General features: G+C 37.1%; 1 protein-coding gene across 2 annotated transcripts in view; it reads right to left on the reverse strand.

The window, feature by feature from the left end:
* COL24A1 (collagen type XXIV alpha 1 chain) overlaps positions 1–15650 on the reverse strand; it is a 125700-nt gene that overhangs the window by 7692 nt on the left and 102358 nt on the right. Inside the window, exons 42-54 of one of the 2 annotated variants that reach the window (XR_015805403.1) lie at positions 15415–15471; positions 14390–14443; positions 13302–13355; positions 13142–13195; positions 11026–11079; positions 9282–9389; positions 7400–7507; positions 5797–5904; positions 5656–5709; positions 5298–5360; positions 4131–4184; positions 3992–4025; positions 2538–2573 (exon numbers count right to left, since the gene is read on the reverse strand). Coding sequence is in view for 1 of the 2 variants with exons in the window: in XM_014883174.2 (XP_014738660.2) it covers positions 2538–2573; positions 4131–4184; positions 5298–5360; positions 5656–5709; positions 5797–5904; positions 7400–7507; positions 9282–9389; positions 11026–11079; positions 13142–13195; positions 13302–13355; positions 14390–14443; positions 15415–15471 (804 nt within the window). In the remaining variant the exon portion in view is untranslated. The remainder of the gene's footprint in view (positions 1–2537; positions 2574–3991; positions 4026–4130; positions 4185–5297; positions 5361–5655; positions 5710–5796; positions 5905–7399; positions 7508–9281; positions 9390–11025; positions 11080–13141; positions 13196–13301; positions 13356–14389; positions 14444–15414; positions 15472–15650) is intronic. The other variant, XM_014883174.2, reaches the window with a different exon arrangement.

Raw genomic sequence — 15650 nt, forward strand, 5'->3', positions numbered from 1 at the left:
CCAAATCAAGAAAAGGTACAAAGTCTTCAACAGTTTGTCCCTAAGTAACCACTGTGCTCGGATGAATAGATGTCCTTGTTCTGAATGCTGAGATTTAGACATTCCAGTACATTTTTTAGATGACTGAACGCTTCAGTTAATGTTCCATGCTCCTGGCATGTGTCACCATTTTAAGACTCAAGAAGTCTTGGGACAAGAGCAGTTCAAATTTATAGTGGTTTCTGAGAGAGAACTGAATGTTTTAAAAATAAAAACCTGCATTGTTCCACTGAGTTTAAGATATTTTGCAAAACAGGTATGTCATTTGTCTTGATCCACTGTCTCCTTGCCAGTGAAACCCATGGGAAAAAAAAGAGGTAAATACTGAATACTATTTATGAACAACTTTGTGGAATATCACATTTCTTAAATGCATTAAAACTTCAGAGAGCTATAGCAATTATCTTTACAAATCTTTAAAATATAATGGTACTGCACAGAGTAGGGATTTTACCAATGTTCTTTCTTTCTGTTGCAGAGCAGAAAATAAGGCTAAATTACACTTTTCATGAACTAAGTTAATTACTATATGTTTTACTGGAATGTACCGGATTACTTTTACAAATCTACTTAATTTAACCTTTGGTCGCTTTGGAATTTAAGTGAGAAAAGTGTAATTCCAGTTGATAAAAACAAAAGCAGAGACTAAACCAGTTAATTTCATGTGTTCTTTAATTCTTTAATCACTGCATTTGATTGAACAGAAGTTCAAAGCCTAAATTCCCAATCTTTTACTAATGCTAGAGGCCCTGATTTTACATACAACAGTACATATGATTAACTTTGAAAGCACGAGCAATCCCAAGGACATTCATGTTTTCTAAGAATTTTTAAATTCTTGAAGAGAATATTTTTAACAAAGAATGTGTGCATCACCACTGGCCTCAATAAGAAGATTTTAGATTCCATGTTTCTCTGGGGATAAAAGGACATTTCTTTCTAGTAATGAACTCTGTAACCCTGACTGACTAAAAAACATAACTAAATAGACTACAAAAAGGTTAAAATCTATGTGATTCTAGGAAGAATGCCAATATAAATTTTAAAGATATAAATTAAAGCTCAGAATACACAGTTGGATGAAAAAAAATTGGTCTCCTTTGTATGTGAAAGCAGTTGGAAATAAATCCCTTTCTTGAGGAAAGTAATGCCACTGTATATGATTTAAAATTAAACATTCTTCTTCTGAAGACAGTCTTACTAGATTAGCTCATCTTGATGAATTCAAGAACTTCTTTAGGAAATAACTTCTTAAACACGGCACCAATAATGGAAACAGATGTTTCTTGTTCATAATTTTGGATGCTTTTTAAAGCATTATTTTTGGATTTCTTTTTAAAGTGTCAGCATTTTTAGCTCTATGCTGTCATAACAATTCTTATGAACAAGCAGTAGAAAAAGACAGCTAAGATGGATAACAGCAAATCGAGAAACTAGTTTTCCTCTTATTCTGAGATAGCAATTGCCTCAAGAGCATTGGAATCAAAGAGGAGAGTTCTCCAAGACACAGACAAGAAGATTCATTCCAAGCTTTAGCTCTTCAAAATGTTTTGAATATTTCAGATTTATTTTTCAAAACTTTTATAAGGCAGTTTGAGGTTTTTTTGGAGGTGATTGGTAAAAGCAAAATACAGTAAGTGAAACTAAATAATTTTAAGTGAGATGGGGTGAAAGGCAGGGTAAGAGAAAAAGGAACAAAATAACATCTGCTAGTTACTGGAAAAGGAACTAATAATACATCTGTCAAAGAAGGTAATATCATAGTTATCAACTTTGTGTTTATATTTGTTGTAGGTACGATAACTTAATGACTTTTCACATAGCCATAATTAGAGACTTTACTGGCTCTAGCATAAATTTAATATTAAATCAAACATTCACAAATGTACGACTCTTGCTGAAAAATGAAAGTCAGAAAATTCATAACCCATCAGTGCTGCCCACGGTTCCTACAGCAAATTCATAACCCATCAGTGCTGCCCGTGGCTCCTACAGCAAATTCATAACCCATCAGTGCTGCCCGTGGCTCCTACAGCAAATTCATAACCCATCAGTGCTGCCCGTGGCTCCTACAGATGGAATACATTGCATGGACACCCACCCGCAGGTCTGGGCTTCTCCTGAGCCTATTCCTTTCCAGACAAGAAGATACAAATCTATGAACATCTGCACGCTGTGGGGCACTAGATCTTTGACAACAAATGTGACACAAGGTTTTCCCTTTAGTTCTGAACATGGACAGATCTGGAGGATGTGAGTGCTGTGTGACAGGGTCCATCCAGCCCAGCAGCTCACACCCACTGCGCATATCTGCATAAATCAACTTGAACAAGGAGGTCAGACTCCTAACACAGGCTAGCAGCCTTCTTGGGCAGTGCTCTCCAGGAGCACAACCCAACTGCTTGGCATTCAGAGCATGCATGAGCACATTCAGAGTAACACAGGAATAGATTTTACACAGCCAAAAGAATGAAAGCACAAAAGTTGTTTCATCTTACCATTTCACCCCTCGTGCCCTTTTCACCTCTTGGTCCCTGGAAGAAAGAGCAGGTGTTAATCCAATATGCTTTCTAGCTGCCTAGGACTGAAATAAGCAGATTAATACCCAAGAGAATTATACTGCTCACATGAAAAGTCCAGTCTCATCTGTGGAAGTATTTACAGATCTGGGGGTTTAATTTTCCTGTACTACTAGAAAATGAAATTAGTTGAAAACGTCTTGTAATTCCTATGTGTGGAAAGCTGTGTTCTTCAGCTTGCAAGTATGTTTCATCTCAGTAATTTTAACTGTGTCATCCATCGATCAGCTGTGTTCTCCACAATTTCATCCACATTCAACACATCAGTGCTTCACCATCTTTGAAGAACAAAACTCAATAATGTCCATCACTGAAATCCATTCACCACATATATGTTTTTATTTTGTTATTAGTTCTACTCTCATAATGAGATTAGACACTATTTTTCTGTCCCTACTTTTGTCAGGTTTTGTACTTAAATTGTGTTCCCAAGGATGAGAAACCATCTTAAAATTCTTCTCTGGAAGAATTTTGCATCTTGATGGCTGTGTTTCATAACACGTAGAAGTAATCTTCAACTAAAATGCTTTCTTGATGATAATGGCAAACTTTTACATTCAATATGAAATCTATTAAAAACCTTCATACAAATGCACACAACTGTAAAGTTTTTCTCCTCAGTGCAATTGGAAAGAATGGAGCAAGACAAAGTACTGATTTTTCCAGCAAGTGGAAAGAATTACAGAAGGGACATTCCCCTTCACTTGTAAACAATTTCACTTGTAAGTATTTGCATTTATTACTTTTATTGTATATTTACTATTTTTATGATTATTTTGACTTTTAGACATTTTCATTTACTCCAAGTCTTCTTGATCAGGCAGAGGAACCTTCATGGTAAAAGAGCTTCTAAACCTGACTTACATGGTTGGGTGGTCTGGAGCCACAGGGTTCTCTTGCAAAGCAAATCTGGCTCTGGTACCATGAGTGTGACAGAAATGGAAACAGGGATGAGGGCAGAGCTCCCCCAGTGCAGGGAACCTGGGATGCATTGAAAGTTGTCAGAGGCCACAATGATGCTTGAGTTGTAACAGGGACCTCATCAGAACCTGGAGCAGCCTTACAAGGGCTCATGGACACTCCCAGAGTGTCTAGAAGGGCACTCTGGACAGTTCAGCCCACAAGAAATAAACTATATTGAAAGTGAGTGTGGATACTCTCTAGATATATCTCAGACCAAAGGCTGAGAAAGAATATCCAAGTGGTAATTACTGTGTGCTATTTTATACCTTGACTTGCCCACTGCCCCTGTCATGTGCCCTCTGCATGCTGTACTTAGGCAGAAGGCCATTGCAATGACTTTTTTGTCACTGGTTTCTGTAATTTTTTTCTTGTTTGTACTACAGATGCTGGAGTCACATACATTAACTTACCAGCATGGTATAACAAGGAAGGTCCTGTTCGTTGCTATTTGCAAACAGAAAAATAAGAAGGGTGCTAGTTGAAAAACAAGAGGATTAAACAAAAGGGTAGTGAAATAAATACATTATGCAAAAGTGAAGGGAAACTTACAGGCCTGCCAGTTGGGCCTGCTATGCCTTCTTGACCAACAGGGCCAATATATCCCTGTAAACAAGCAAAGACTTTATTAGTTCACCATGTTTCCAAAATGAAGAAAATCCTCATGACATGTCCTGGTTTAAAGTTGCTCAGCACACAGACCTGTCAAATATCCAAAAGATCATGGTGATACTCTCTAAATATTGAGTTCACCTTAAAACAGAATCAATAAGGTAAGTATTTTATTAATTTGTAATAATTGCGCTTGGAAAGTCACCATACACTCTTTAATGTGAAAACTGATGCACTAAAATCAGTGGAAACTTAAGTACTATGATTACAAAAGACCACATATTTACTGAGCTACAACTTGAGCTATATTACTGCCCACAAGTACTCTTGTAAGGCTGCCAGTAAGTGCTGCTAAAATGTCACTTTTCAGTTCCATTTCACTTGGAGCAAACTGCTTGTGTCCAGTGTTTATCTCATATAGGAATGTTTAGAAAAATAGAGTAGCTCTTAGAACAGTCCCCTAAAGCTGCTGCATCTGGTTAACTGAACAAATTCATTTCTGTGATGGCAAAGGCAGCAGTGAGAGAAGATGTTGTAGTAAGGCCCCCATGCTTCAACCTTTCACACTTGATGCCACACTGGATGCAAAATATGCTAACGATATTTCCACATTTTTTGGTGAGTAGCAAAGCAGAATGTCATGAAGAATGAGCTAATGAAGGTTAGGAACATTTTAGATAAAAACAAAATGTTCATTAAAAAAAGGCTACCTATTAATCAATAATGCCTGAGCACCACTGTGTCTTACTGCAGGCAGAGTTTGACCCCTGTTGTCTTTTGCTGTAAGAACACAGTTACACAATCAGCAGAATTGCCATCAAGAATGTTCAACTCCAATAGACAAAGAAATACAAAATCATAATATTACACTAGGAGATCCACACTTAGTCAGCAGAGCTTGCTTTTTTCTTTCAAGATTAAGGGCCCATCTCTGTTTGTGTGTCTGTCTGCATGGTGTAACCAGAGCAGAGTTGCATCTAGACTCAGACATAAAGATTTGGGTAGAGGCTTGTGGCCTTGTTAAGAAAAAAGTTTATCCTCTAAGTTAAAAACAGATGCCATTTGCAAACCATCCTAACAATCCCTTTCATGTAATAAAACACTTACAGCTTGGCCTGTTGGACCCTTGGGGCCCAGAATTCCAACTAAGCCAATGTCCCCTGCAGGACCCTGAAAATGCAAAGGAACAATTTAATCAAACATGGACAGGAGCTATCAGCTTGTTTCAAACTCTTGCAATCAGTGAAAGTAAGATCATTTCTAAGAGCAGTAACAGTGAAAATACCAAGTGCACTGACCCAGAATGTTTGTCCTTAGACAGGGAGCACACAGTTCTGCCTACCATGTTCCAACAGTTCAGAGATATTTTGAACAAATTAGTGTTAAAGCTGATTAATTCTTTGCTTTCATAATGTTCTCACTCTGTAAATAGCTTATGATCCAAGAGAAAAGAACGAGCACATACTTTTGGACCTGGGAATCCTTGAAACCCCATTAAACCTTGATCTCCATCTTCTCCCTGTAAGAGGAGCAGGCATCCTTACCATTAGTTCACGTTGCTAACTCTTGGACTACTTGTTTTGCATCAACCACTGTGATTACATACAATCTGTCCTTTCAGTCCAGTGTCTCCTGCTGCTCCTTGGTCACCCTGTGATCCTGGAAGGCCTCTTTTGCCTCGCTTTCCTGGATGACCTAGAAGCCCTTTCTCACCCTGTCAATAAGAAGAAAATATATCTTTTATTACATTATGGAAGGTAGAGATGTAAACACAGGTTTCCTGTCAGAAGTGTGGAACATGCTTTTTCCTTAAGAAATAGTCTTATTCTATTCATTTTATTTCCCTCAGGAAAATAATCAAACATATACTGAAATGTAAATGTGACTTGACTACTCCTTGAATTGAAAACATAAAACCATACATGTTGGATCAATTCTATTATGCTATCTCCCACTGTAAGCCATAAAATTCACAAAATTAAATACAGCATACACAGGCTAAAAGTAAATTTAAAAAATAATCCTCTGAGGAAGACACAGTGTACTTGCTGAACTCTCTGCTGTCAGACTAAAAGTCTACATTGACTCAAATGGAAACTAGACAAGTTCCTGCATGAGAAATCCTCCGAGGACTATCAAATACACAGAAGACATGTCTAGCTCAGGAGGTTACTGAGGTGCAATAAAGACTGAAAATGCAGGTATCATGCTTTGTGCTTATGCTCTTCCCCAGGTTTTACCTTTGTGTTATCTGGTTTGAGTCAGTATGTGCATTATTAATACTTGTTCTGTATTATATGTGGTAACAGTTTCCCCTCAACTCATCTATTCCTTGCCTTTCTCAGATTGCAGGCACTTCTAAGCAGGAACTACCTCCTACAGATCATTGTTTAGGCAAAGAAGTAAAATTCAGACTGGAGGCATTGGCAATAAAACACTGCAAATAATGAATACAGTTTATACTAAAATATATTCATGAAATGATAACAAAGACAGTATTTCCAGTTTCCAAGTAATTTAAGGTTTTAAAGAATGGCTTACCAATAAAATCTCAATATGAAAATGAGATTAGATAAAAATCATGATTTTAGATAAAAAATTCAATTTTAAGTGAAGAAAATTATTTATAATGTTTCATTGTTTGCTTGTTTTAAAACTGAAATGAGTCTAATTAATATGAGGATATGCCAATATCAGGTACCTGGATCTGCCTGAAAAATGGAGCACGCACAGATTTCTTTTTTACTGAAAAGGCTGAAAAAAACAATTTAAGTCCCGTGATAAATGGACATCCCAGATACACTTATTAGCCCCCAAACCTGGGACTAGGCTTGAAGTTATGGTAATGCTCTGCTACTAGATTGCTTAGATATTTAAATCATCCCAACTGTTCTAGTAGGTACAGAAGTTTAGAAATAAAAGTCAGGAAACATCTGACCCTAAAGATGGAGTAAATAAGTACAAAGTGTTTTGATGGCTTCTGGAGTTGGGAATAGCATTCAGATGGATGAGATCTCTATTTCCCCATTACAGTTTATAGAAATGTGGTAAACACAACTTGTAATCTTACCCTTCAAATAAGACTTGCTGTTTGTTACTCCCATGATTAACAGCAGTGTGGTGGTTCCACAGCCACTAAATGCAGTGTGAGGAATAAGCAATATCAGTAAAACTGTACTCAAATAACCAGATCCCATGTGTGTCCCTACCTTTAGTCCAGGTGCTCCCATGGGCCCTGGCATGCCTGGCAATCCCTTGGGACCTCGAGCTCCAGGATAACCTGCTAGACCTGGTAAGCCTGAGTTTCCTTTATTGCCCTTAACAAATTGAAAAGAATGGTTTACAAGCAGAACAGCCAAGCATGCTTTTCAGTGTATGCTGAAACAGGCAAGTAACATAAAATCAGTCAAAACCATTTAAAGCTTTCTGTAGGTATGGACACACAATGACAGTACATAAAAATATATAGAAAGACAATGATCAGCAGTATCATATGGATTTCTTCTAATATTCCAAAAGTAACACAGTATTCATTTTTCAAGAAGAAGTAACTCCACGTGGAATAGAATGAGACTACCTTCCCAAAGAAATATTCAAAATTCAACATGTTTATTTATAAGGATCAGGCATACTAGTAATACTAGTATGGCTGTGTACACTCTGTAAAGATTTACACACAATAACATTACTAGATGAAAAAAGATCAGAGCATTTGTTCTGAAAATGCATGAAAACATCAGCCTATAAAAAAAAGCAACTATTTTAAATGAAAAAGCATGTTAGGGAGTACATGGAGTTAAGCTACTTTTGACATGTTAAAAAATACAAAATGGAAATCTGCTACCATACAAATTAATATTTCTGTGATGTAATTAATAGAAATATATGACTATATAAATCTTCCTTATTTCCTATGACATTCAGTTAAGCACTCATAGAAATAAAATGGTTGTATAAAACATGATTTTTATATTAAATGTGATTTTTCTGGGCTTTTGAATAGGGTGCTGTGGCTTATAGATTGATGGACTGATAAACTTACATAGCAAAAGTTCTGCTCTTTTTATTCATTGTGGCAAAGATCAGTTATAAGCCTCCCTTTACTACAAACTGTAATCGGGTAATGGAGTTGTCTTTACTATAATTGTATGACATCTTCAGTGGAAAAGCAAAAATGTAAAAATTCTTTGGGGTGATTGTCCTAAATCCAGCTCCAAAGAATTTTAAGAATTTGGCAGAGGTTCATGACCTGAGACTGGAGAGGCTTGAGTAGGGTGCACCTGCCCCCTACGGGTAACTTGTTTAATTTTCTCTTTGTTCAACCAGATTGGAAATTTATACCTGAAACAACAGTGCCTCATGCAGCATCTTGGCTAATTCCTAATGCCAAATCTAACTTGGCAACCTTTCATTACAATTACTGGCTCATCTGAGTAGAACAACTGAGAAATTCATACTGGAAATCAAAGTGATCAGACTTTCAATGATGAGAACTACTCAAGGAACAGGAATCATTCCCATCATTCTCCCCCTCTCTGGAGGGACTAATCTAAGAGCTGTGTCACTGCTCCCAGAGGCAGCAGGTCACCACCTTTGGCCCACAGCAAAGAACAGTCAGACAAAAAACCCATTTCCAAGAATGCTCTTAGATACCTCACATACCTAATACTCTATTTCACTGGTTTTGGACAAAGCTTTGTAATTATTTAGGTAGACAGACACAGGTTACAAACACTAAGTCAATAAAGAAAATTTAGGATTATCTCAGACCCTAAGAGGAAATAGTCTCAGGCTCATTTTCAGGAACAGAATTGTGCAGCCTCTCTAAGAAACAACTTTAGCTGTAGCTACTTCTGTCATATACCAGTATACCATATACCAATGAAATAGCTCTTCTCAGAGCACACTTCCTTATGCTAACTTTATATCTTGGCTTTGGATTATCAGGAGCAAAAGAGAAAGAAAACAAAAAAAATGGTAAAATTTTCAAGATACTTGGAGAACTGAGGATGGTCTCTTCTTTTTAAGTACCTTAACCCTGGAAAATCTGTAATGCAAAATGACATTGAGGGAATGTGGAAAGCGACTTACCTTAGGGCCAGGCTCCCCTGACAGCCCAGTCTTGCCAGGATTCCCAGGAATGCCTTCTGGTCCAGGGTACCCAACTGCTCCTTTCTGCCCTGGTGGCCCTGGTTTCCCCTTGAAAAAAAATTCAAATCAAATATAGCACTGTTGGCTCTCTTCATCTTCACTCTCCCATAACACGATTTCAGTCACAGCATTTCCCAAACCCTGCAAAGCAGCAGACCGAGGGATATGAATGGTGGCAGAGGGAGCTCTGAGTTAGGATGTCTGGTTTAGAGCTCTATTGGTTTGGTTAAACCTTAGACTTGCCCTGCCACGGGATCTGAGCAGCTTCATCTGAAATCATGGGACTGACCCCTTTGTGTGCCAGGCCTGGAAGATGCCTGAGCGTGTCAATTCTTAAACTGAAGTGAGGAAACCTGATAAAGTCATCTATTTATTCTTGGAAAAAACCTAACCATATACCTTTTCAGCCTTTATTTTACTAAATGCTCAGTACTGGACTTCCACAAATTTATGCTGTTCAAAAATACAAATTTATAATTTAATATAAGTTTGTGGTAACTGTTGCTATACTTACACAAAAAAGACCTCATGGCACATCCAACAGAAGAACACTGATTTTTTCCTTACAATTATTTCCCTTTAGACTGACATACACTGTCTTAAAAAGCTTGGAGTTCTGCATTAATCTCTCTATAAATGCCATTTCTCAGAAATGTAAAATGTTCTAACTACAACACATTTTGTCTGAAAAAGTATTGTAACACCAGCCACATAGAATATAAGAAGTGTGCCATCCTAATCTTATTTCTAACTTCTGGTTGCTTAAGTATCTTCATTTGGGATGTGCTTTGAAACTTCCTCAAGTTCTAGTTTTACTGCCTTCTCATTTCTCTGTATGTCTTGCTTTCCTTCTTTCCCTTTGTCTGCTGAATGATCCCTGCAGTCCTCCAAAAGAAAATGCAGAGTATTTACAAAGGACACACAGTTGCTTGTCTTCAAAAGGCTCCTCTTGCACTCTGCCCAGCAGGTACAAGCTCTGTGCAACAGCTGCATTTCTCCAGTTACTGACAATGTTTTGATGTGAGGTAATAAAAGTTATTTACAATATGTGCTTGAGTGGCATTATTTATTAAGGGACCAAAATAACCTTGATGCATTTTGTTCTTCATTATGTTTACAGAACACCTACTGCTTCCTGCTCTGTTTTCTCCCTCAGGGAGAAGGGTGTGCAAGTCAGCTCCTCTACAGTAACTCAAGAAAAAACATTAAAACTTTCAGCTCAGGGCAAGCAAGAGAAACAAACAAACCTCAAGGCATTTACCACATGTATCCATCATGGACATATGGGTCCAAGCTTCTGTGGGCTGCACTGGATCAAAGAACTGATGGGGTCAGAAGTGAACACAAGTACAGTTCTGTGCAATATAATGTGAACTTCCAAATGGACTCCACAAATGAGCTAATTAAATAACTTCACAAGTGCTAAGGACCTTAGTGTTAGTTGCATGTCACTTCCATATGTCAAGTGACTGAATATAATATTGGTATAATTTAACAAAATTTCAAAAATTATTAATATTCACAAATGACAGGGGTTCCTTCACACTTTCTGGATAATAAGAAGGTTCTTTAGAGTGAACACAAGGCATTCTGGTAACCCTGACATGATTCAATTTTGGTTTTATTAGTTAGTATTTTCTTTGTTTTATAATCTGAAAATAGGGTCTAGAATTTTGTTACTTACAGGAATTCCAGCCTTGCCTGCTTGACCTGTTGCTCCTTTCTTCCCTGTGGGCCCCTAGAAGTTACAAATATTTGTCAACTGACAAAAGTCTTAAATTCAATTCCCTAAGAAGAGCTGAGGATTGTTCCCCTCTAGTATCCATGTTCACATTGCCTGGCTTGGGACCAGATTATTCACATTTCAGGAGACAGCAGAAAGTTTTTCAAGTAAAAGCAAATACATTTTTGGCAGAATTATGTATGTTTTTCCCTGTTGTGAACCAGTTTTTAAAACTTTTCCAACAATAAGCATAAAATGTTTTTCATCATGAATCTGGCAATTTCCCTTGTATCAGCCACCCCCCTGTGAGGAAGTAAACTTTTAAAGTATTTCCTGTACTTTTTAAAAGGGAAGTCATGGAAAGTCATTTTTACCTAAGAGCTACACAAAAGATAAAATCTGCTTAGAACCAGATTTTTTTCCATCTTAACTGATCTAGAAATTGGTAGTCTTAGAAAACTGAGAGAAACTGGACAGGTAACATTCTTGTAAGTGGCTTATGACACAGGAGGTCATGCACCAAGGAAGAAAAGCTCAGAATGGGTCAAAAGCTTCTCAGAGAACTTTGTTAAAGGATAGTCTGCACAGATTATAAAGATTTATAGCATCCATTTTATCCTAACTCTAAAAGATGCAACCACTGAAGAACAGGGACAAGAAAAATGCTCATTAGCATAGAACAAGTCGAAAAAATTTCCAAGATTTTCCAGACTAATTATTTCAAACACACTTCTTAAAGCAGAAGTTATGCTATAACTACCATGCTGCAATATGACACAACATGCAATAAAGTGAAAAAGTGTAGGTTATTATAAGTGTAAATGTTTTATCATTATGCAAATATGACAGAACCAGCAAAATATTGTTCTATTGCTTAATTTAATGCCTTTTTTGTTAAGGATGGCTTAAAGAAGTCCACCAATCAGAACTGGGTTATGTATATTCAAATAACTTAATGTTAATAACTTTATATTGCTTTCATTAAGATTTCTGGATGCACATAAAGTAAACCCAGATGATTCAGCATTGCAGTTTATGGGATTAGCTTTGCAAGACTTGTTATAACAGCACCAGCAATGCCACAGGAGTTAAGACTATATTAATGTTTTCACTGCTAACACTTTCGTGGAAATCTTGAAACTCTCACAGGTAACTCCATGCCAGATATTGGTTCCACATTTGTAAATGGCAATATTAATCTGAGAGGCATTTGCAAGACAAAGAAAACATTTCTTCTAGAGATTGCTGATTCCTGGGTCCTGGGATGTGAGTAGTTTGTCAAAAGCCAGATATCTGAGTTCACAGCCAGAGTACATGCTCACAATGTCTCCACATCACATTTCCTTTCTGTTACTCCCCAGTTGGAGTCTACTACAGATTCTTGGAATTACCTACAAAATTTTGAAACTCTAAAAGAGCTGCTTTATGGAACTTCTCAGACAAAATACCTCATTTCAATTGCAATGGTAATTGGTATTTTAAGAAATCTTTTAGCCTAAATCTTTTGAAATCTCAAAAGCCAATGACATTCAGTCCATGGGAGAACACAAACACTTCTGGCAATTTTCAACACATTATTGAGATGAACTAATATTTCCAAAGAGAAAGATTTGGTCTTTGAACTTTGTCATGACTTGCTCTGTCATTATTGCTCTAGTATTCTGTAGCAAATTCCTTATTCTCAGTCTCTGAAAATTCAGTGCAGTGCAGTACCAGGAGGCTTCATTTACAGAACAGAGAAGAAAAATCCCAGTTGGCCTCCAGAGCTACTTTGCCACAAGAAACTCCACTTTAGGGGATAATTAAATATCACTCAAATTCCAGAACAGCCTCTCATAATGCTTGATATCACTCCAAACTAAAACTACTTACCTATCAAATAACACATATTTACTAACCATGATCATTACGCAATTTTCCATTTTATATTTTTCTTTTTTTGTCCCTGCAGGTATGAAAAGGAAACCCACACACTCAGTTTTAGCCTTATGGAACACTTTTCCAAGCACAGCCAGTGAACAACAAAACTCTACAAATTCCACTGAAATGCAGTTTTGATTTACTCTTTTCTACTTACTTCTGAACCTCTTTCTCCTTTTGGTCCTTGCTCTCCCAATTCACCTGGCTCTCCCTTTGAAAAGAACATACATTAAATAAATGAAAAGAATCATTTGAATGCAAATGAAAATATGTTTTCAACATTCGATTGAGAAATCTCACTTGTTTGAAACACTTACTGGAGGCCCTTGTTGTCCAACAGGTCCTCTAAGGCCTGGAAGACCTATATGACCCTGGGAAGGAGAAAAAATTAAATTATTGCAATAAAGGTAAGTCAGGCTGCCATGCCCAGTGAGCTACAGACTTCCTTGTAAAGCCCATCCTGGGAGGTGCTGGGTGGACCCAGACTCATTGACATGACCTAGATGAAGTATGGTCAGATCTCCAAGATCAAACTCGACAGAGCTTTTATTCTTTACATTCTCTACTCCAAGCTGCAAGTGGGAATTACATATTGTTTAAAACATTTCTGCACTTCTGTAAGCATAGATTTGGTACATTAATTTATTACTATGTCTGTCTGTATTACTGTGCAACTTGAATATTCCATGTCAAGGACTGTCTCTCTTGTATTTCAGTGAACTGCATCAGTGATAAGCATGAGCTACCATCCACTTTTTATGTACTGAAAGACTGAGTGAAATTAATGAATAATTTCTAGGATTTGATTTACAGTAAGTATTGCTTAAATTTCAGAGAAAAACGTTAAGTAATACAATATTACAGAAACACAGAACTGTTTAGGTTAGAAGTGACATTTTGAGATCATTTATGGAACCCTCTTTCTCAAGCAAGGCCAGCTAGATATGACTGTCCAGGATCATGTCTAGTCAAGTTCTCAGCATTTCCACAGATAGAGACTCCATAACCTCTATGGGCAACCTGTTCTGGTGTTCAGTCATCCTCACAGTAAAAAAAGTAATTTCAAAAGCAATTTCATGTGTTTCAGTTTTTGCCCTTTGCCTTTTGTCCTGTCACTGGAGACTACTGAGACAAGCCTGTCTACTTTATCTTAATTTCCTCCCATCAGGTATTTACACACACTAGGGTCCCTGGAGCCTTCTCCAGCTGAGGAGTTGCAGCTCCCATGTCCCCATAGCAAAGATGCTCCAAAGTGCTCCAAGAGTGCATCAGTGCAGGGAGGGACCAGCACGAGCATCTCTGCACACCTGTGAGGGCAGACGACACCTCTGCTGCATTACTCCTCACGTCTGCATAGCATGCCATGTTCAAATACAAAGGCTAAAACCCCAAAGGTATTCATTACCTTGTAGCCCTCATCACCAGGCTCTCCTCTATCTCCACGTTCACCACTTCGACCCTAGAGAGCAAACCAAAGAGCAAAATGTAACAGCTGAGCTGAATATAATGCTGCAGTGAAATATGAACACAAAGCTGGGATTTCTCTCAAAACAGACTAACCACTGGGAGGGAACTCAGGAATATAAACATAAAGGTTAGCTTGGCCAAAGGAATAAACATGATTTTTTTCTAAACAGAATGCATTGCAGTCAGACAGTGGCCACAGGCTAAATTTTTTTGTAACTGCAGATTAGAAGCTAAAAGATAAATATTACATGGGGCTTAATGAAACAGAAGGGAGGATTGACCTCAGTGGAACTTCTTCAGATTTATACTTATATATAAAATATATACTTATATAAATACATATATATATATATATATATATATATATATATATATATGTAGGAATTTAAAATCTGAATGGATAAATGAAGTTACTCTCGTTTCAAGTCAAGCAAGGAAAGCTCTCTTATGGCTTCTGTAACACATCCCATTAAAATCTGGATTCTTTTCTGAAATGACTTGCTGTACTCAAAATCTGCTTTAATTTTGAAGTTTGTCCTAATAATTTTGACAGGTTCATAAATGCTGCAGAGATACACTCCACATATGAATTCAGGACAAAAATGGTTACAAAATGCAGTTCTCTAAATCAGCCCAATTAGTTTCCAGTGATAATGAAACAAAACATTTTTGATTAGTAAAGCAATTAAGTATAACTCAGGGTAAACAGAGTTTTAAAATTTTCTAGAATGTGCTGATTTAAACACAGACTAATGGCATTAGTGTAATTAAATAGAGGGCACAGATGTTTAAGCAGGAAAGAGCACATAACAGCATTTTCAGAGAGAGATTACTCATTAAGGGACCATCATTCTATGTTTTTGTATTGATTTCTGAGACAATGATATAAAGCTTCAGAAATAAATGCATTGGCTCTTGTCTTGAGATGCACTAATATAATTTTTTTGAGAAAGAAAGACCTACTGGTTCACCTATGGGCCCAGGTAGTCCAGGGACTGTATTGTCTTCGCCTGGGTAACCCTAAATCAAAGATAAGTATTAAAAAAAGTTAGCTTGGAAGTTCAACCTCATTTACCATGCACATAAGTTCAAATGCTAATAAAAAGCAGAGAAGACATTCTATGGATGCTAGAAGTGAATATGATGCTTATGGTTTAATGTAATGGATATGGTAACTCCATTTTAACATTCACCTAAAT

This window comes from Sturnus vulgaris, chromosome 9, assembly GCF_052056855.1.
Source record: "Sturnus vulgaris isolate bStuVul1 chromosome 9, bStuVul1.hap1, whole genome shotgun sequence".
In the NCBI taxonomy this organism is placed as follows: Eukaryota; Metazoa; Chordata; class Aves; order Passeriformes; family Sturnidae; genus Sturnus; species Sturnus vulgaris.